The sequence below is a fragment of the Oncorhynchus gorbuscha genome, linkage group LG06 (assembly GCF_021184085.1).
Source record: "Oncorhynchus gorbuscha isolate QuinsamMale2020 ecotype Even-year linkage group LG06, OgorEven_v1.0, whole genome shotgun sequence".
Lineage (NCBI taxonomy): Eukaryota > Metazoa > Chordata > Actinopteri > Salmoniformes > Salmonidae > Oncorhynchus > Oncorhynchus gorbuscha.
Genome location: NC_060178.1, coordinates 60,003,439 through 60,025,688, shown reverse-complemented (window position 1 = coordinate 60,025,688; position 22,250 = coordinate 60,003,439). Strand labels below are relative to the sequence as shown.

The window sequence follows — 22,250 nt, the reverse complement described above, 5'->3', positions numbered from 1 at the left end:
CTGGTCTTAAGAAGCATGATATGAAGAAATTGTAGTCTGTCAGAAGACCAGAATAGCATACTGAGTTGTCCTGTGGGCTACACTAGTTCATTTAGCAGACAATATTTGCTTATAATTCCGTGGCATTATTTTATAGTATGAAAAATACAATTGAATAAACTATAAATGTTTTCTCCAAACGATGTGAGGGAGTGTGCACATGCTGCTATTCAGTGTTTAGGGGTTAACAAAAAATAGGTACTCCTATGTGCTTAATTTATTTATTAATGTAACTTTAGTTGTTCTACAAACGTTGGGCTATATGTTTTGATTTTTAATACATTGTAAGGCTGAATGATGAGACTAATGATGATTTGAAAAAGGTTGCTTGAAAGGCATGAGCTCTGCTTTGTTTTTTTGCTCAGGCTGTACGCACTCCAATAGTCTCTCATTCCCAATTTGACGAGCACTTGATAATGCCTCCAATTTCAAGGCGGCATCCCCTTTGTGGTTGTCATGCACCCTAAAAAAAATCCATACCTTTTTGTGGCCCGGAGTGCTGCATTGTGCCCTTCTCCCTGAGTGTGCTGCGCAAACCGTAGCGCCTCTCACATGGCTCTGTCATGTGATCAGGTCTTTCTCACAGGCTACAAGTGAAGACCGACACATTGGGGACGTAACTGTGCATGTCCTTTTCCAATTCCGAGGTCCATATTGAAGATACTGGAAGAACTGTCCACATTTACTTTTCGTCAGCCAACGAGATGAGTAGGCCTAATGAACAGCAAAAGCATTAGCCTATGTTTTTCCCCACGCAATGTGTGGAATGGCTGTCATAATATTTTAAAAAAGTGATATTTTGAAAGCCCAAGCCCATACTTTTTTTTTGGTAGCCAATTTAGATTTTTTGTTTGTTTGAGGGGGTTACATGTACATAATCTATTTCATATTATACGTTTATAAAACCTACCCGTAGATTGCCAATCAAAATAAGAAAAAAACCTGCAAGAAGTACATAGTTTAATATATAATACATTCTGTCAATGTCTCCATGAAACCCCCCAACATCTTTTGAAACAGCACAAGCCCATGTTTTTTTTAAAATCCACATTTCATCTATTTCCCACCCTCACTCCGCTTTGTTAGGGAGCAGGCGTAGGGTCTTACATTGAGAGTATCTACATTATGATACCAATGGAAAATAATAGTAAACGTCCTCACTGTCATCTGCGTATATTTTCAGCAAACATTTGTATTTACATAAGATTCAACAACTGAGACTTAAACTGAATAAGTTCCACAGACATGTGACTAACATAAATGGAATAATATGTCCCTGAACAAAGGGGGGGGGGTCAAAATCAAAAGTAACAGTCAGTATCTGTTGTGGCCACCAGCTGCATTTTAAGTACTGCAGTGCATCTCCTCATGGACCGCACCAGATTTGCCACTTCTTGCTGTGATATGTTATCCCACTCTTCCACCAAGGCACCTGCAAGTTTCTGGACATTTCTGGGGGGAATGGCCCTAGCCCTCACCCTTAGATCCAACAGGTCCCAGACGTGCTCAATGGGATTCAGATCCGGGCTCTTTATTGGCCATGGCAGAACAATGACATTCCTGTCTTGCAGGAAATCATGCACTGGTCCAGCGACGGTGTTTTTGTGCCTGTTGTTGTCGGTGATGTCTGGTGAGGACCTGCCTTACAACAGGCCTACAAGCCCTCAGTCTAGCCTCTCTGCCTATTGCGGACAGTCTGAGCACTGATGAAGAGATTGTGCGTTCCTAGTGTAACTCGGGCAGTTGTTTCCATCCTGTACCTGTCCAGCAGGTGTGATGTTCGGATGTACCGATCCTGAGCAGGTCTTGTTACACATGGTCTGCCACTGCGAGGACGATCAGCTGTCCGTCCTGTCTCCCTGTAGCGCTGACTTAGGCGTCTCACAGTACGGACATTGCAATTTATTGCCCTGGCCACATCTGCAGTCCTCGTGCTTCCTTGCAGCATGCCTAAGGCACATTCATGCAGATGAGCAGGGACCCTGGGCAACTTTCCTTTGGTGTTTTTCAGAGTCTGTAGAAAGGCCTCTTTAGTGTCCTAAGTTTTTATAACTGTAACCTTAATTGCTTAACTACCGTTCCACAGGTGCATGTTCATTAATTGTTTATGGTTCATTGAACAAGCATGGGAAACGGTGTTTAAACCCTTTACAATGAAGATCTGTGAAGTTATTTGGATTTTTATTAATTATCTTTGAAAGACAGGATCCTGAAAAGGGATGTTTCTTTTTTTGCTGAGTTTATATTTTCAAAAGCATGAGTCTCGCTCATGTTTATATTTCATAACCTCTGCAGGCTTTTAGGGTTGCCTATACGCGATCGAGCAAAATAGTAGCCCTACACTTGATTTAGGCTACATTATTACATGCGAAATGTTTCTTATCAGTGGTAGATGCGCGAACAAATAGATGAGCTATAGGCCTAACACCCACTTATGTTCCCAGCGAGAGACCAATTAACCAAATATGCGTAGATTCAGTGAAACAAAATCACATTGGTTGATCAAATCAAATGTATTTATATAGCCCTTCGTACATCAGCTGATATACATTTACATTACATTTAAGTCATTTAGCAGACGCTCTTATCCAGAGCGACTTACAAATTGGTGCATTCACCTTATGACATCCAGTGGAACAACCACTTTACAATAGTGCATCTAAATATTTTAAGGGGGGGGTGAGAAGGATTACTTTATCCTATCCTAGGTATTCCTTAAAGAGGTGGGGTTTCAGGTGTCTCCGGAAGGTGGTGATTGACTCCGCTGTCCTGGCGTCGTGAGGAGTTTGTTCCACCATTGGGGAGCCAGAGCAGCGAACAGTTTTGACTGAGCTGAGCGGGAACTGTACTTCCTCAGTGGTAGGGAGGCGAGCAGGCCAGAGGTGGATGAACGCAGTGCCCTTATTTGGGTGTAGGGCCTGATCAGAGCCTGGAGGTACTGAGGTGCCGATCCCCTCACAGCTCCGTAGGCAAGCACCATGGTCTTGTAGCGGATGCGAGCTTCAACTGGAAGCCAGTGGAGAGAGCGGAGGAGCGGGGTGACGTGAGAGAACTTGGGAAGGTTGAACACTAGACGGGCTGCGGCGTTCTGGATGAGTTGTAGAGGTTTAATGGCACAGGCAGGGAGCCCAGCCAACAGCGAGTTGCAGTAATCCAGACGGGAGATGACAAGTGCCTGGATTAGGACCTGCGCCGCTTCCTGTGTGAGGCAGGGTCGTACTCTGCGGATGTTGTAGAGCATGAACCTACAGGAACGGGCCACCGCCTTGATGTTAGTTGAGAACGACAGTTTGTTGTCCAGGATCACGCCAAGGTTCTTAGCGCTCTGGGAGGAGGACACAATGGAGTTGTCAACCGTGATGGCGAGATCATGGAACGGGCAGTCCTTCCCGGGAGGAAGAGCAGCTCCGTCTTGCCGAAGTTCAGCTTGAGGTGGTGATCCGTCATCCACACTGATATGTCTGCCAGACATGCAGAGATGCGATTCGCCACCTGGTCATCAGAAGGGGAAAGGGAAGATTAATTGTGTGTCGTCTGCATAGCAATGATAGGAGAGACCATGTGAGGTTATGACAGAGCCAAGTGACTTGGTGTATAGCGAGAATAGGAGAGGGCCTAGAACAGAGCCCTGGGGGACACCAGTGGTGAGAGCACGTGGTGAGGAGACAGATTCTCGCCACGCCACCTGGTAGGAGCGACCTGTCAGATAGGACGCAATCCAAGCGTGGGCCGCGCCGGAGATGCCCAACTCGGAGAGGGTGGAGAGGAGGATCTGATGGTTCACAGTATCGAAGGCAGCCGATAGGTCTAGAAGGATGAGAGCAGAGGAGAGAGAGTTAGCTTTAGCGGTGCGGAGCGCCTCCGTGATACAGAGAAGAGCAGTCTCAGTTGAATGACTAGTCTTGAAACCTGACTGATTTGGATCAAGAAGGTCATTCTGAGAGAGATAGCGGGAGAGCTGACCAAGGACGGCACGTTCAAGAGTTTTGGAGAGAAAAGAAAGAAGGGATACTGGTCTGTAGTTGTTGACATCGGAGGGATCGAGTGTAGGTTTTTTCAGAAGGGGTGCAACTCTCGCTCTCTTGAAGACGGAAGGGACGTAGCCAGCGGTCAGGGATAAGTTGATGAGCGAGGTGAGGTAAGGGAGAAGGTCTCCGGAAATGGTCTGGAGAAGAGAGGAGGGGATAGGGTCGAGCGGGCAGGTTGTTGGGCGGCCGGCCGTCACAAGACGCGAGATTTCATCTGGAAAGAGAGGGAGAAAGAGGTCAGAGCACAGGGTAGGGCAGTGTGAGCAGAACCAGCGGTGTTGTTTGACTTAGCAAACGAGGATCGGATGTCGTCGATCTTCTTTTCAAAATGGTTGACGAAGTCATCTGCAGAGAGGGAGGAGGGGGGAGGGGGAGGAGGATTCAGGAGGGAGGAGAATGTGGCAAAGAGCTTCCTAGGGTTAGAGGCAGATGCTTGGAATTTAGAGTGGTAGAAAGTGGCTTTAGCAGCAGAGACAGAGGAGGAAAATGTAGAGAGGAGGGAGTGAAAGGATGCCAGGTCCGCAGGGAGGCGAGTTTTCCTCCATTTCCGCTCGGCCTTCCGGAGCCCTGTTCTGTGAGCTCGCATTGAGTCGTCAAGCCACGGAGCGGGAGGGGAGGACCGAGCCGGCCTGGAAGATAGGGGACATAGAGAGTCAAAGGATGCAGAAAGGGAGGAGAGGAGGGTTGAGGAGGCAGAATCAGGAGATAGGTTGGAGAAGGTTTGAGCAGAGGGAAGAGATGATAGGATGGAAGAGGAGAGAGTAGCGGGGGAGAGAGAGCGAAGGTTGGGACGGCGCGATACCATCCGACTAGGGGCAGTGTGGGAAGTGTTGGATGAGAGCGAGAGGGAAAAGGATACAAGGTAGTGGTCGGAGACTTGGAGGGGAGTTGCAATGAGGTTAGTGGAAGAACAGCATCTAGTAAAGATGAGGTCGAGCGTATTGCCTGCCTTGTGAGTAGGGGGGAAGGTGAGAGGGTGAGGTCAAAAGAGGAGAGGAGTGGAAAGAAGGAGGCAGAGAGGAATGAGTCAAAGGTAGACGTGGGGAGGTTAAAGTCGCCCAGAACTGTGAGAGGTGAGCCGTCCTCAGGAAAGGAGCTTATCAAGGCATCAAGCTCATTGATGAACTCTCCGAGGGGACCTGGAGGGCGATAAATGATAAGGATGTTAAGCTTGAAAGGGCTGGTAACTGTGACAGCATGAAATTCAAAGGAGGCGATAGACAGATGGGTAAGGGGAGAAAGAGAGAATGACCACATGGGAGAGATAAGGATCCCTATGCCACCACCCCGCTGACCAGAAGCTCTCGGGGTGTGCGAGAACACGTGGGCGGACGAAGAGAGAGCAGTAGGAGTAGCAGTGTTATCTGTGGTGATCCATGTTTCTGTCAGTGCCAAGAAGTCGAGGGACTGGAGGGAGGCATAGGCTGAGATGAACTCTGCCTTGTTGGCTGCAGATCGGCAGTTCCAGAGGCTACCGGAGACCTGGAACTCCACGTGGGTCGTGCGCGCTGGGACCACCAGATTAGGGTGGCAGCGGCCACGCGGTGTGGAGCGTTTGTATGGTCTGTGCAGAGAGGAGAGAACAGGGATAGACAGACACATAGTTGACAGGCTACAGAAGAGGCTACGCTAATGCAAGGAGATTGGAATGACAAGTGGACTACACGTCTCGAATGTTCAGAAAGTTAAGCTTACGTAGCAAGAATCTTATTGACTAAAATTATTAAAAATGATACAGTACTGCTGAAGTAGGCTAGCTGGCAGTGGCTGCGTTGTTGACTTTGTAGGCTAGCTGACAGTGGCTGCGTTGTTGACACTACACTAATCAAGTCGTTCCGTTGAGTGTAGTAGTTTCTACAGTGCTGCTATTCGGGGGCTAGCTGGCTAGCTAGCAGTGTTGATTACGTTACGTTGCGTTAAAAGAACGACAATAGCTGGCTAGCTAACCTAGAAAATCGCTCTAGACTACACAATTTTCTTTGATACACAGACGGCTATGTAGCTAGCTATGTAGCTAGCTATGATCAAACAAATCAAACCGTTGTGCTGTAATGAAATGAAATGAAAAATGAAAAATGTGATACTACCTGTGGAGCGAAGCGGAATGCGACCGGGTTGTTGAGTGCGGAAGTTCTATTCAGTAGACGTTGGCTAGCTGTTGGCTAGCTAGCAGTGTCTCCTACGTTAAGGACGACAAATAGCTGGCTAGCTAACCTCGGTAAATTAAGATAATCACTCTAAGACTACACGCTCTAAACTACACAATTATCTTGGATACGAAGACAGCAAAGACAACTATGTCGCTAGCTAACACTACACTAATCAAGTCGTTCAGTTGAGTGTAATAGTTTCTACAGTGCTGCTATTCGGTAGACGGTGGACGTTTGCTAGCTGGCTAGCTGCTGGGCAGATAGCAGTGTAGACTACGTTAGGACGACGAAATACGAAGTTGCAATAGAAGTGCTGACTGTTTCACTTTGTTGTCCTCTTTCTTTTCCTTTTTCTTCTGTCCTTCTTTTGTCCTTATTTTGTCTTCCTTTCTTCTGTTAACTAGATATTTTTTGTTGTATATATATCTCAAAGATATCTCAAAGTGCTGTACAGAAACCCAGCCTAAAACCCCAAACAGCAAGCAATGCAGGTGTTGAAGCACGTTGATCAGACAAGTCACAGGCTTTTGATCAAGAGGAGGCCTATCCGACTGAGTAAAGAGCAAAATAATCCACTTGCACTCATCCCCTTACACTCATGGGAATTGGCCTATGGATGGGACTACATTGAAATGATGTTTACAGAAGAAATATGGAATGTATAACCATGGTAGCGGTTAAGTTTGGGGATTATGGGAAAATGATTAGACCAATGGTGAGGACACAGCAGTTCACGAGACTGAATCCAAACATTGTGCTGTTGATTTTATGTGTATTTGACATTTACTGTACTTATCGCCCACATTTGTTGATAATGAAAACTGAAAATATTCTGGATACGTTCCGTAATTTGATAAGAATATTTTTGAGCTCTCCTAGCTGTGCTGTTGAGGAACTAGAGCAAGTACACTTGTAGTTGTTTGATTCGGAACACAGCCCTGCACCCCCCCCCCCTTTACGCAATTACTGTTTTTGTTTACGCAATTCAAAAACGGTCCATTTTATAAATCACAATCTGTGTCAGGTGGGCATAATTTGAAAGCTTGTTCCTTTGCCAACATGACTAGCTAAATTATAAACTGGAAATGTGGAGTGCAAATTTGGGTGTTTGGCTGGCTTGTATAACGTCAAAGCGGTATTTATTATAATCTTCAATGTCTCATCTTTCAAAATATATGCATATGGAGTCCTCATTTACAGCATTTACCTCATTTTCGATGATCTTCGGGGTGCAAAAGTTGACCAAGTAGCGGTGGGGATGTGGTACTCCAGTTCGGAACGGCTGTCAGTCAACCCATACAGAGCTGTGATGCGGAGACATGAGCTCTGACGTCATGTATAGAATCTTGCTGTAAAGCCACTTGCGTTCCAATTTAGGTACGCGTCAATGTCCAAATCTGCCATTTTCAACCCATATACGGGTACGAGTGTAGTAAAGGGCTACGCTACATAACACGCTGTCAAAATGTTTTGATCAGTATTAATACATGAGTCAACTAGACAAGATGATCATGAGCAGCACTCACCTCAACTAAGCGATCCTTTCCCCCCCAGCCTAATTGTAGCCTATATCCAATTGAAGATTCATTGGAAGAAAAACAATTCTGACATTGATTGATTTATCAAGACTGAAAGCAGTGTGATGGCACTGTCCCTAATCAAAACAGTGCTGAAATGATCATCTAGTTCAGGGGTTCCCAAACTTTTTCATTCAGGCCCCCTTTCCAGCATTGTGAACACACCCCTCTTGTTGGTGAAAAGAAAATTGTGCAGTTTTAAAGCTTATTTCCTGCAATTCTACACAATAATTTAGCTTTTTTAAATATATATTTTTTAAAGATAATTGACTTGCAATTCTGTACACTTTTCCATGTCTAACAGTCAAACGTTTGGAAATTATTTGATGGTACTGATCAACATTTTGCAAAGAAGAAGCAATCTCTTCTTTTATAACAACAAAGTATGTGCTGTGTCTTTAAGACCCAGGATGTCATTCACACACAGTCAGTTCCAGTCTCATGCAAAGATGGTCCTGACTGGGAGAGATGTGCCGCGGGGGGAGACTAAGTGAATGAATAAGGTTTTTGGTGACAATCCACTTTGAAATCAGCCAGTTTTGTGTTATGGTTTGCGTATTATCACAAACGAGGTACTAAGGTAGTGAATTTAGGTTCGCTTTAGCTGTAAGCTAGCGAGGAAAGTTGACCTATCTTCCTTCAGATGGCAGTACAAGCTTGAGCTAACGCCAGACGTTTTAAGTAGAGAGCAGGAGCATTGATATACAACACATTTTCAGCAAATTGTTTTGGAAAAGTATTTTGGGAATGATTGCAAACATGGTCACAACTTCTCGTCGAGCTACCAAAGCATGCTGGGAGTTGTTGTGTCACATGTCTGAGCGGCCATGGGGGCTGACCTGACTTGACTGTGCTTAGGTATGAGATAAACCGTCCCTTCCCGAGAACTCTGTGTGCTGGCTTTTGACCTCACAACAGTTGACCTGTCTGTCACTTACACGGAACCCAAACCGTCTACGCACGTGCAGCATCGTGCGCTATCGTGCATAAATGTATTTTGTCCCCCTACACCAAACGCAATCACGACACGCAGGTTAAAATATCAAAACAAACTCTGAACCAATGACATTCATTTGGGGACAGGTTGAAAAGCATTAAACCTGTATGGCAATTTAGCTAGTTAATTTGTCCTATTTAGCTAGCTTGCTGTTGCTAGATAATTTGTCCTGAGATATAAACATTCAGTTGTTATTTTACCTGAATGCACAAGGTCTTCTACTCTGACAATTAATCCACACAAAACAGCCAACTCTCCTCCTTCCAGGCTTTTTCATCTTTGAACTTATATGGTGATTGACATCTACACTTTTACCATGACAACCGGCAAAACATTTAGTCTTTCAATCACCCACGTGGGTATAACCAATGTGGAGATGGGAGAGGCAGGACTTTCAATGCGATCTGCATCAGAAATTGAAAGGAGTTCTATTTTAGCCCTTGGCATCGCAGACGCTCGTTGGCGCGTGCGAGCAGTGTGGGGTGAAGTGAATTGAATAACATGGATTTCTAAATGTATTTTGCGACACTCGCACACGCTACGTGTCCAGTCTGGTCAGCATGTTAGGCTTGGGCGGTATACTGGGGTATTTGGAAATGGCCACAGGATGGTTTTTCAATAGCATCAATACTGTTCAAATGATTTTCTTTTCAAGTTTTTCCAATACATTTGAACATGTGTTGCTATTTTTTAAAATCCGATCCCGTTCTTATTTCAACTGTCACATTCTTTTACATTATAAACCTTACTTCCCCAGCACAGTTGAGCCAGTCCCATTTCTAAATAGCACAACTAGACAAAGCGGGAGCAGTTGAGTGTAGCTGTGTATTAACAAGGGGTCCATTTTATATTGAAAGTCAAGTGTTTGTTTTGTTTCTTCAATAGAGTGATCAGGGATGTGCAACTATAGATTTCCATCACAGAAAATAGATTAGTGCAACACATTTGGCTAGTGAATGAATAAAAAAAAACAATGAAATTAAACAATGAAAAAGTGGTATTTTTTGCAAAAATGGCACATGGCCATAATTTCTAATGTTTTGGCCTGTCATAGAAAGAATGTAGCCAGCTACAGTTCCTAATGTCTTGCTTGAAGTTGGTTTTGCATTTTATTGGAGAAAAATGGCTTTTCTGGGAAGAAGAAAAAAAACTAAGAATCAGTTGCAGCACTCTGCGGATAGAATGCCCAATCCTGAATTCTCATCCCGAGTTTAGAAGTGCAACCGAAGCACAAAATTAGTCTGACGCTGAGCAGGAATTACAATAAGAATCATTTTAGATCCGTTTTTATGAAACGCAGCAAGATATTTGTTTTTATATTTCCTTCCTGTCTGAAAATGATGCGTTAACACGATCCCTAGTTTAACTTTCTATCTAAGTTGCTGAATTAATAAGGTGATGGGGCATCATATTGTTACATTTCTTCTGTGTTTGAGTAGGCAAAGCGCTTTGGATGAGTTATTTGCACAGCTGCCAGTGCTATCTTCATTTCCTTGCTATTTGTTCTCCACTCCGTTCTCTGCTCCTCCCTCCTTAGAGCAGGCAGGCTCGTTGCCCTAGCAACTCCAGACTCCACACGGAGACAGGTGCTGGAGAGCCAGTACTGCATGCGTCAAAACATTGCTCATTTCCCTAGTGCCTCTTGTTCACATTCACTTGTAAGTATAAACTCACCAAAAATGACATTCGATAGCTCCTACCTATATAACTTTATGAGCTGGATTGCCCGTGTTTGCAATTTATTTTATTTTCATTTGCACTTGTTAGCGTATTTAGCTTTCAGCCTCCATGCACATTTGCTATTACTTGTGCTAATTTTGTTAGCATTCTGGTAATAGATGCCCAATGGGTTTAAATTTTTTTTTCTTTTTGTTGCGCCCATTTGTGTACTAAACCGGCAATAACGTAAATTCAAGGGTGAGAGGAGGTTATGATGGTTCTGAAAATCTGGATACTGCCCAACCCTACTGTCAAGTGTTAAAAGCTCATTACTTCTCTAAGAGGACAACTGCAGTGTCACAGTTGGCTACCTCATCTTTCACACCGCTGACACTGGCCCCTCCTCCTTTCACCTGTTCAATTCATCCATCTTGTGAGAGAACCCCATCCTTGTCCATAACATGAGTCATTGCAGAGCCCATTATAGAAATATATTGTGGGAATTGCTTCCCTTTTCTGTTTCTCCTTTTCCTCCAGGCTCGTCACCAGTCCCTTTTCCAGTTGTTGTTCTCCTTCCAACTTGTCAGTCTTGTCTTGAAAGAATTCTCTATTACATTTTTCTCTTTCTTTCTCTCTCATTCCCTTTTTCTCTTATCTCCCCCTTTCTGTTCTCTCTGTCATCACTCTCTCCCTTTCTGGCTGTGCCCTGCGACAGTGCCCCATTCACAAACAGTGGAGAGTTAAATGGTTCACTCTGGTTTGAAAGCCGCCATCGGCTGGGACCCGCACTCCCTCCGAGCCTCAAATTCACAAAACCCTGCCTGTGTTGTTTTTGAATGCTGGCCCACTAAGGCACAGGGCTGAGGTTTGGTTTCATCTGTGTTCTACGTAGCTAGCAAGAGTTAGGCTATGCACACATGTGCGGTCTTAAAGACCGACATACACATGAACATGGTAAAGAAGGTCCTTCAGAATGCCTATATATATATATATATACACACACATGATGCACTCTGTTCCACCCAAACTTTGATACATTCTTAGTGAAAAATAGACAGGAACGCACTGAATGGGTTTCAATCATAGTGCTCTCTGCTTCCCACTCAGACCCCGTAGCCTGGCTGTGCTCCTGCATTCATGTGAGGAACAGTGGGTTTCATTTCGACCAGACCAGGTTTTGATCATGGAGTTTAAAATGTTATTTTACATCATCTCAAGGAACATTCACATCATATCATTGTAATTCTAGGGTGATGTTATAATCTGTACGTGAATAAGATCTAGGAATTCATTTGTTGAATTGCCAAGTTCTAAAGGTGGCATAGTGATTAGGGTGGTACGGTTCTTGTCAGACGGTAGGTAGGTTAAGTGGGTATGATGACGGGTATAAGACTGTCAGTCCTGTAAGGTGACTGCTGTGATGGTGAGAGGTGTGTGAAAGTAGTCTGTGAGGGGATAGGTAAGCAGGGAGAGGATGAGAGGGGGAAGGGAGTAGGGTATAGGGACTCCTGCAAGGCTCCTGGGGGAGGGGGAATTTGACACCACTACGTGGTCTTACCCTCCTCCCTGTATTTCTCCCTTGTTCTCTCTCTTTCTTGCTTTCTCAATTTTTTTTTCAGGAGCTGTTTTTCTGTCGGCACTCCAGAGGTTAAAAATCTGTGAGCCAACAGCAACAGCTCGGCTTTAGCCACTCCCTGAGCCAGCCAAGGTTTTCTTTTTAAAGTCTTTATCTCCTCCTCCTCCTGCCTCACTCTCTTGCTCATTCACTCTGGGCTTTGTGTGAGCGTGCATCGGTGGCACTGTGTGTTAGCGCATGTCGGGGAGAGAGCAGACCCAGACGAGGGAGAACGAGGGGGAGACCAAAAGCATTCTCTCTGCACACAGACAACCAATAATCATTCTGCCTGCTGTCAAGGAAGACTAGTACCGGATATTTTAAAAAAAGTAACAAAGGAAATAGACTCAAGAAAGCGAGAGCGAGGAAAAACTGGACTGCCTAAGACGAGGAATATTCTATCACTCACTCACGTGTGGGTGTGTATATGTATACAGTCACACACACAGCAGACTTCTATCGGTCAAGCCAGCAAACTCACTCACACTCTCAGACAGTAAAAAAGGGAGGAAGCTGCCTGGATCTTGCCAAAGAGGTGTTTCTGTGTGTGCAGCGAGAGGAGAATGGAGGAGGGCTCGGTGTCTGTGGCCCCAGCATGCAACTCTACGACCACCAACGCGGTGCTGAACAACCACTGCGCCGGTAATCTACTGTTCTGTAACCGTACTACAATAGCCTTCGTTGCCCTGCTTTGCTGTAGTATTGCTTTTGTTACTGTTCCCAGACAGAGTAAAAGAATCAAAGCTCGGAGGTTAGTGGAACGCGAGCTCCATGTGGAGGCTCATTGATGCGTGTGTGTGCTCTATGGGGTTTCCCCCCAGCTACGCACTTGAGGTGGCGTTAGCTCCAGAATCTGTCTTCTGCAATACAATAGTGTCTGTGTGGTTTACCAGAAATGGCATGCATGTGGTTCTAACGGAGAATACTTTCTAAGCGTGCGTTGGTCATATCCTGTGGTGGGTCTGTAGTCAAACTATAGAAGTAGGAAAATGTGTGTGTTGTGTGTCTGTGTGTGGCCGCTCATTTACTCTTTTATCCATAGACTCGGGCCCACACAATTACCTCTGCACTCGTTTTACTGTCTGTGTGTGGATCGTTATGTTCTTTTTCTCCAAGCCATTCACTGTTCATTCAGAGAGCTCACTCCATTGAGACTGCTGCTGATTGGTCTGAGGAGAGGACTGAGACAGTAAAGCTGTCTTTTTATAGCAGGGATGATTTGTATCAGTGAGAAGAGTGAGAGAGAGGCGGATGGATAGTGTATTTGTATTTATTAAGGATCCCCATTAGCTGCTCCCAAGGCAGCAGCTACACTTCCTGGGGTCCGAACACATTAAGGCACTTATAGCACACACAAAACAAAAGATAAACAGTACATCATATAACATTATTACACCACTACATATCTACAAAACAAAATGTAAAACAACGATATTACAATGTGCGTGTGTCTGTACCCGTGTCTCTCTTCACAGTACCCGTTGTTCCAAAAGGTGTATTTTTATGTAAAAAAATAAAAAATAAAAAGATTCTGATTCTACTGCTTGCATCAATTACCTGATGTGGAATAGAGTTCCATGTAGTCATGGCTCTATGTAGTACTGTGTGCCTCCCATAGTCTGTACTGGACTTGGGGATTGTGAAAAGACCTGGTGACATGTCTTGTGGGGTATGCTTGGGTGTGCCCGAGCTGTGTGCCAGTGGTTTAAGCGGACCGTTCGGTAGGGCTGGTCGATAAATCAATATCAATAATTATCGAGGTAATTACTTCCCTCAATAACGATATCAAAACGTTTAGATTAATTTTTGATAATGTCGATATAGAATAATTTGGTACAGCAGTCCAGTTCACCTTTGTGACGACAGCAGGAACGTGAGGAGAAGTGACAATGTGCACGTGGAGAGGTATACATATGCCCACTAAAAACCACTTAGCACCTCGAAGTGATGGAGTCGCCAATATTAACCACGAAGAATGAGTGGTGTAGAAGAAAACAGTGGCAGTGATCGCCATGGAGAAGGAGCAGCTTCCAAATAAATTATTGATAAAAAGGGTTAAACTGTTTCAGTAACTTGGAAGTGGTTTGGCTTTTTGAAGTCCGACAAAGAGCAGAGCAACGTTCGGTGCAAATTGTGCCGTAGACAAGTGGCTACAAAGTCTGGTAATACGACAACCCTTATTCAACATCTGAAGCAAAGTCACTGTCTGGAACATGCAGGAAGTTTGAGTTTGCGCCACGGTATTGATAAAAACGCCCCTCAAGCACCAGCCAATCTAGGGATGTTTTCCCAAAAGCAGTCAACACTGACAGCGTTTATGTCCTACAAGCAAACATCGAAAAGACAAAGACATCACAAATTCGATTATGCATTGCATTGCTAGGGATGCTGCCAATTAGCACAGTCGAAAAGGAAGGTTTCAAGAGGCTTATCGATGTAATTGACCCCTGGCTGCAAACATGAAACAATTTTCCTTCAAGTATAATTTTATGTGTAGTTCACATGCTTTTTTAAATTAACTTTTATTTAACTAGGCAAGTCAGTTAAGAAGGACTGTCATTGTAAATCAGTTGATCGGGGAACAGTGGGTTAACTGCCTTCAGGGGTAGAACGACAGATTTTTACCTTGTCATCTCGGGGATTCAATCTAGCAACCTTTCGGTTACTGGCCCAACTCTCTAACCACGGTTTGTTCAGGCATTCTTGAGTGTGAAGCAGATATGCACCTTTTTAAACATTTATTTGATTAATATCGTGGTAATTATCGTTATTGACTTAAAAAAATATATAGATATCGTGATAATTTATTTGCCATATTGCCCAGCCCTACCGTTCAGTGAATTCAACTTCTTACAAAAACAAGTAGTGATGAAGTCAATCCCTCCTTCACTTTGAGCTATGAGAGATTGACATGCATATTGTTAATGTTACATTTAAGGGCCAGCCGTGCTGCCCTGTTCTCAGCCAATTGTCATTTTCCTAAATCACTCTTTGTGGCACCTTGACCACACGACTGAACGGTAGTCTAGGTGCAGCAAAACTAGGGCCTGTAGGACCTGCCTTGTTAAGTCTTGTTTAGAAGGCAGAGTAGGTCTTTATTGTGGATAGACTTCTCCCCATCTTAGCTGCTGTTGTATCAACATGTTTTGACCATGACAATTTACAATCCAGGATTATTCCAAGCAGTTTAGTCACAGTTTAGTCACCTAAACTTGCTCAATTTCCATATTATTCATTACAATATTTAGTTGAAGTTCAGGGTTTAGTGAATGAATTGTTCCAAATAGTGCTTTTAGTTTTTTATGTTTAGGACTAACTTATTCCTTGCCACCCTTTCTGAAACTAACTGCAGCTCTTTGTTGGACAAAAGGAACACCTATGTGAGAATGCTGTTCATCCACTACAGTTCAGCGTTCAACACTATAGTTCCCATGTAGCTCATCACTAGGCTAAGGACTCTGGGACTAAACACCTCCCTCTGCAACTGGATCCTGGAGTTCCTGACGGGCCGCCCCCAGGTGGTAAGAGTAGGCAACAATACGTCTGCCACGCTGATCCTTAACACTGGGGCCCCTCAGGGGTGTGTACTTAGTCCCCTCCTGTATTCCCTGTTCAAACACTACTCCAACACCATTAAGTTTGCTGATTACGCAACAGTGGTTGGCCTGATCACCGACAATGATGAGACGGCCTATAGGGAGGAGGTCAGAGAACTGACAGTGTGGTGCCAGGACAACAACCTCTCCCTCAATGTGAGCATGACAAAGGAGATAATCGAGGACTACAGTAAAAAGCAGGCTGAACAGACGCCAATTAACAAAGACTGGGCTGTAGTGGAGCGGGTCGAGAGTTTCAAATTCCTTGGTGTCCACATCACCAACAAACTATCATGGTCCATGCACACTCAAGACAGTCATGAAGAGGGCACAACAAAACCTTTTCCTCCTCAGGAGACTGAAAAGATTTGGCATGGGTCCCCAGATCCTCAAAAGGTTCCACAGCTGCACCATTGAGAGCATTCTGAATGGTTGCATCCCCGCCTGGTATGGCAAGTGCTCGGCATCTGACCATAAGGCGCTACAGAGGGTTGTGAGAACGGCCCTGTTCATCACTGGGGCCAAGCTTCCTGCCATCCAGGACCTACAGTGGGGCAAAAAAAGTATTTAGTCAGCCACCAATTGTGCAAGTTCTCCCACTTAAAAAGATGAGAGTCCTGTAATTTACATCATAGGTACACTTTAACTATGAGAGAAAACAAATCTAGAAAATCACATTGTAGTATTTTTAATTAATTTATTTGCAAGTTATGGTGGAAAATAGGTATTTGATCACGGCTATTAAAAACGTCAGGCCAAGGTAAGCCTACACAATTCACCCATTTTTTTTTTCATTTGGGTTTTTGTAAATGTAAAAAATTAATGGCGTTGTAGAGTATAACTAGGCTAGTAAAGCGCATTTCGTCAACAACACACTCCGTGGCGAACTGGGCGTGGCACTGGGCATGGCATGAGGTGGAGAGCGACACAGAAGAGATTAATAAAAATGTAATGGCTCAGGCTGTAGATGGAGTGAGACAGAGTTAGGTAGAGAGAAGGAGGGGAGTGTCATAGATCATAGCGGTGTGTCCATAAGTTCATGGTCTCAGTAGGCCTGCAGGGCTGGGGTGGGTGGTTCTGGGAGCCGGTTAAGGTGTTACTAATTCCTGGCTTTGTGCTTGAACGAACATGGCCATAGCCACGCAGTACTGCACCAGTCCATGCACTGCTGGTCAATGAGTAACTAGTATGTTTGTGTGTGTAATATGTAACAATGTTCAACAGTTTATATTTAAGCAATAATGCTCGAGGAGGTGTGGTGTATATGGCCAATATACTAAGGCTAAGGGCTGTGCTTATGCACGACGCAACGCAGAGTGCCTGGATACAGCCCTTAGCCGTGGTATATTGGCCATATACTACAAAGCCCTTGAGGTACGTTATTGCTATTATAAACTCGAACCACCCAGTTTATAACAGTTGATATGAGTCATTTCTATACTGTGTGTGTGTGTGTGTGTAGTGAGGAGGCACTCTTAGGGCTGTGGGAGAGGTTAGTAGGCCAGTTGGTATTCTGTCTTCTTATTACAACACTTAATTTGGCAAATGCTGTCCCTCCCTTTTCTTTTTCCCTCCCTCACTTCTCACCGACGTTCAAGGTACTCGCCGTACCCCCGCTTCCCCGTGCCGCCTTTCTTCAAAGTACACACCCTCAAATGAAAGGAAAACATAAATCAAAATGGTGTTGAGTGAGAGGCAGCAGCATGAATGAGAAAACAAAGTCCACGATTACAGATCTAATCTTTATTTCTATCTTTTCCGCTCTCACTATATCATACACACAGATTTACACATGCATAATTATAGGCAGACATACACTACCATTCACAACTTTGGGATCACTTAGAAATGCCCTTGTTTTTGAAAGAAAAGCACATTTTTTTGTATGTTAAAATAACATCAAATTGATCAGAAATACAGTGGAACCATTGTTAATGTTCTAAATGACCATTGTAGCTGGAAACGGGTTAAATTTAAAAATATTTTTATATCTACATAGCTGTACAGAGGCCCATTATCAGCAACCATCACTCGTGTTCCAATGGCAAGTTGTGTTGGCTAATCCAAGTTCATCATTTTAAACGGCTAATTGATCATTAGAAAACCCTTTTGCAATTATGTTAGCACAGCTGATTTAAAGAAGCAATAAAACTAGCCTTTAGGCTGAGCTGAGTATCTGGAGCATCAGCATTTGTGGGTTCGATTACAGGCTCAAAATGGCCAGAAACAAATAACTTTCTTCTGAAGCTCGTCAGTCTATTCTTGTTCTGAGAAATGAAGGCTATTCCATGTGAGAAATTACCAAGAAACTGAAGATCTCATACAACGCTGTGTGCTACTCCCTTCACAGAACAGCGCAAACTGACCCTAACCAGAATAGAAAGTGGGACGCCCCCGGTGCACAACTGATCAAGAGGACAAGTACATTAGAATGTCAAGTTTGAGAAACAGACGCCTCACAAGTCCTCATCTGGCAGCTTCATTAAATAGTACCGGCAAAACACCAGTCTCAATGTCAACAGTGAAGAGGCAACGCAGGGAAGCTGGCCTTCTAGGCAGAGCATCCCGGAGTTGCCTTTTCGCTGTTGATGTTGAGACTGGTGTTTTGCGGGTACTATTTAATAAAGCTGCCAGTTGAGGACTTGAGGTGTCGAATTAATTTTTATTAGTCACTGCGCCAAAATCAACAGGTGGAGAAATGCTTACTTACGGGCCCCTAACCAATAATGCAGTTTAAAATACAGATAAGAATAAGAAATAAAAGTAATTTAAAGAGCAGCAGTAAAATAACAATAGTGAGACTATACACAGGGGGCTACCGGTACAGAGTCAATGTGCGGGGGCACCGGTTAGTTGGGGTAATTTGTACATGTAGGTGGAGTTATTAAAGTGACTATGCATTGATGATGACAACCAAGTAGCAACAGTGTAAAAGAGGGGGGGGGGGGCAATGCAAATAGTCTGGGTAGACATAAGATGAGATGTTCAGGAGTCTTTTGGCTTGGGGGTAGAAGCTGTTTAGAAGCCTCTTGGACCTAGACTTGGCGCTCTGGTACCGATGGTGCAGCTGTAGAACCTTTTGAGGATCTGGGGGCCCATGCCAAATCTTTTCAGTCTCTTGAGGGAGAAAAGGTTTTGTTTTGCCCTCTTCACGACAGTCTTTGGTATCATTGGACCATGGTAGTTTGTTGGTGATATGGACACCAAGGAACTTGAAACTCTGTCGAGCAGCAGCACAACCAGGTGGAATGGGTACAGCAAGGAGTCATCACGCCAGGTAGTCCCGAGGCATGGTCCTGGGGCTCAGTTCCTCCAAGAGAAGAGAGACAGTTAGAGGAAGCATAATTAAATTCTCCTAGGACACCGGATAAGACAGGATAAATACTCCAGATAAAGCAGACTGACTGTAGCCCCCCGACACAAAGTATTGCAGCATAATTACTGGAGGCTGATACGGGAGGGGTCGAGAATACCGGGTCTGACCCTCTTGCCTCCAGAACTGCCTGAATTATTCGGGGCATGAAAACTTCGGTCAATTGGTATCAAGGGATCTGACGTGGGCCAGGATGAGATTCCCCACACCATTAAGCCACCAGCCTTTGCCGTTGACACCAGGCAGGTTGGGGCCATGGACTCATACTGCTTACGCCAAATCCTGACTCTGTCAGCAGCATGACGCAACAGAAATGGGGGGGGGATAAAAAATATTTAAAAATTCTCCACTCCTCAATTGTCCAGTGTTTGGGATCATGTGCCCACTCAAGCCGCTTCTTGTTTTTAGCTGATAGGAGTGGAACCCGATGTGGTCATCTGCAATAGCCCATCCGTGACCAGGACCATGTGACGCACTGTCTGTAGGAGCAAACCATTTTCATGAACCGGGTGGTTTACCTAATAAACTGGCCACTGAGTGCATGTCAATGGATTCCCTCCAAGCAGCAGAAGTATGAGAGCGCATGTGGCGAGGTTTAAAGAAGGAAAGGACAGATTCCAATAAAGAGAGGGATGGAGAGTGATGGTGCGAGAGAGTAAGATGATGAGTGACCTTGTCAATGCATGGCTGTACTCCCACGTCATTATGAAAGCTAAAAACTCAGACTGAAGTGTGTGTGTGTGTGTGTGTGTGTGTGTGTGTGTGTGTGTGTGTGTGTGTGTGTGTGTGTGTGTGTGTGTGTGTGTGTGTGTGCTCGCGCGGTAGCTTGTCTGCGTTTGTGCATATGTATTATTATTTTTAGCTTACTGTAATACTATCTATTGCCTGAGGCTGGGATCATGAATCAGCACATAGGTGCACACTGCTTTCCCACGTTCTCCTACTGCCCCTCCTTAATCTCCTTAATCTCCCCCTCTGTGTGAGTGAGAAAGAGGGTGCGTGTGTGTGTATTTTAACACGTTGAGCAGTGTGGTTTCTCTAGCCCAGTCCCAATGCAGACTCTGTCCCAGCGTGTCCAATGAGATGACCTGAAGGCATGGTTAAAACATACTGAGTCCCGAGTGATCTCTGACACTATCTAGCATACTGTGTGTGTGTGTGTGTGTGTCTATACATGGAGATATACCTCAGGGGACAGAAGCACAACGAATGACATGTGAATATGTAAATCCAGCATGGCTGTCCCTCCTTCATTAAAACCTACAGTATGTGAAGGAGTGGGATGAAGAGATGGAAGGAGGGGGAGGAGAGAGTCCTCCAGTAGCAAATGTCTGTCAAACACTGATGGGACAGTAACCTGGGCTGGGAGAGAGCAGAGGCCATGACTGCAAAAGTATTCCATACAAAACCAGGACAATAGAAGTTGATTTTGGGAATTTCATGAAAATGTAATACCTTTAAATGTTCCTTTGGAAGAAATATTTGTTGACATATATTTGACATTTTGGTTCTAAAAGCATAATTGAGAAATAATAGCTCAAAGTTGGCATATTTCTCACATTTTGGGCTTATCCAGGCCTCCTTTAAGGCGACATAATATTTCATCTGTAGGTGCTACTGTAACAGTATAACTTTAGACCGTCCCCTCGCCCATACCCGGGCGCGAACCAGGGACCTTCTGCACACATCGACAACAGTCACCCACGTAGCATCGTTACCCATCGCTGCACAAAAGCCGCGGCCCTTGCAGAGCAAGGGGAACTACTACTTCAAGGTCTCAGAGCAAGTGACGTAACCGATTGAAACGCTATTTAGCGCGCACCGCTAACTAAGCTAGCCGTTTCACATCCGTTACACTACAAAGCAACAATTGGTGTCATATTACGCGCTACCATTTGCTCTATAATATGAGTAGTATTTTTATTTCAAGAACAATATTTATGAATATAAAAAATATATAAACGTCAAAAGTATCATGAATTTTTATCGGATATCTGGATTTTCTTAATACATGCGTTTCTATTTTAAATGTACGTTTTAACCTGAGCACTGCTGCGCGAGGGAGAGAGGCCAGTGTGAGATGGGACCGTGAGAGACGCAGTAACGTTAGCCAAGGCAACTCGGCTACAGCCAAGACCTAGCTAACTTGTAGCAGCCACAATGTTATTTATCATCCCATAAAACAGGGCCCATCTTGATTGGAGTAGCCAAGCTAGCTGTAGCTAAGCTAAACAGCTACATGCTGCGCCCTCTACCTACCAAACCCCATTCAGAGAAAAACAACAGCCTACCTGTTGGATGCTCATTTGGAGCATACTCATTTCGCAAGTTTTTGAAATCTCACTCCACTTGCTACACATTGAACCTCTTTGCTGCTTTGATTGACCAACATAAACAACAAGCTACACATGTGAAGGGTACTGGAAGGCTAACAGATTTTTTTTGTTCTAAATAAAATCTCTACTGAACAAAAATATAAACGTAACGTGCAACAATTTCAATGATTTTACTGGGTTACAGTAAATCGGTCAATGAAATAAATTCATTAGGCCCCAATCTATGGATTTCACATGACTGAGCAGGGGCGCAGCAATGGGTGGGCAGGGGAGGAATTAGGCCCACCCATGCATGCCAGTTGCATGCTCCCTCAATTTGAGACATCTGTGGTGTTGTGTGACACAACTTCACATTTAAGAGTGTCCTTTTATTTTCCCCAGCACAAGGTTCACCTGTGTAATGATCATGCTGTTTAATCAGCTTCTTGATTTGCCACACCTGTCAGGTGGATGGATACTCTTGGCAAAAAAAAGCTCACTAACAGGGATTTAAACAAATTTGTGCTCAAAATAAGCTTTTTGTGCATATGTTACATTTTTGGGATCTTTTATTTTAGCCAATGAAACATGGGACCAACACTTTACATGTTACATTTCATAATTTTGTTCAGTATAGATCAGTGGTTCCCAAACTGTGGGATGGTTTTCAACTGACTCTTGAAAGTTGTCATAGTAGATTGTAGGCTTGGACGGTATGCCGGGGTATTTGGTAATGGCCATGGAAAAGTTTTTAATACTGTTGAAACTATTTTATTTTGACTTTTAAAAATATTCTTAGCTATTAAGGAAATACCTGCAGTCAACACTTTTTTACATTTTGCATTTCAGTGTATAAAAAAAAAAGAATCTCTGATCTGTAAAGATATGTAGTAAAAGTGTT

General features: G+C 44.1%; 1 protein-coding gene across 4 annotated transcripts in view; it reads left to right on the top strand.

Annotated features, from left to right (window-relative positions):
• The window catches only part of LOC124038167 (echinoderm microtubule-associated protein-like 4), a 95,363-nt gene that overhangs the window by 25,777 nt on the left and 47,336 nt on the right, over positions 1-22,250 (top strand). For 3 of the 4 annotated variants that reach the window (XM_046353689.1, XM_046353688.1, XM_046353692.1), the window contains exon 1: positions 12,223-12,707. The exons of the other annotated variant lie outside the window; for it this stretch is intronic. In XM_046353689.1, coding sequence (XP_046209645.1) covers positions 12,629-12,707 — 79 coding nt within the window. In that variant the 5' untranslated portion in view covers positions 12,223-12,628. Of the gene's footprint in view, positions 1-12,222; positions 12,708-22,250 lie in introns of those variants that run through there. 4 annotated transcript variants of the gene reach the window in all.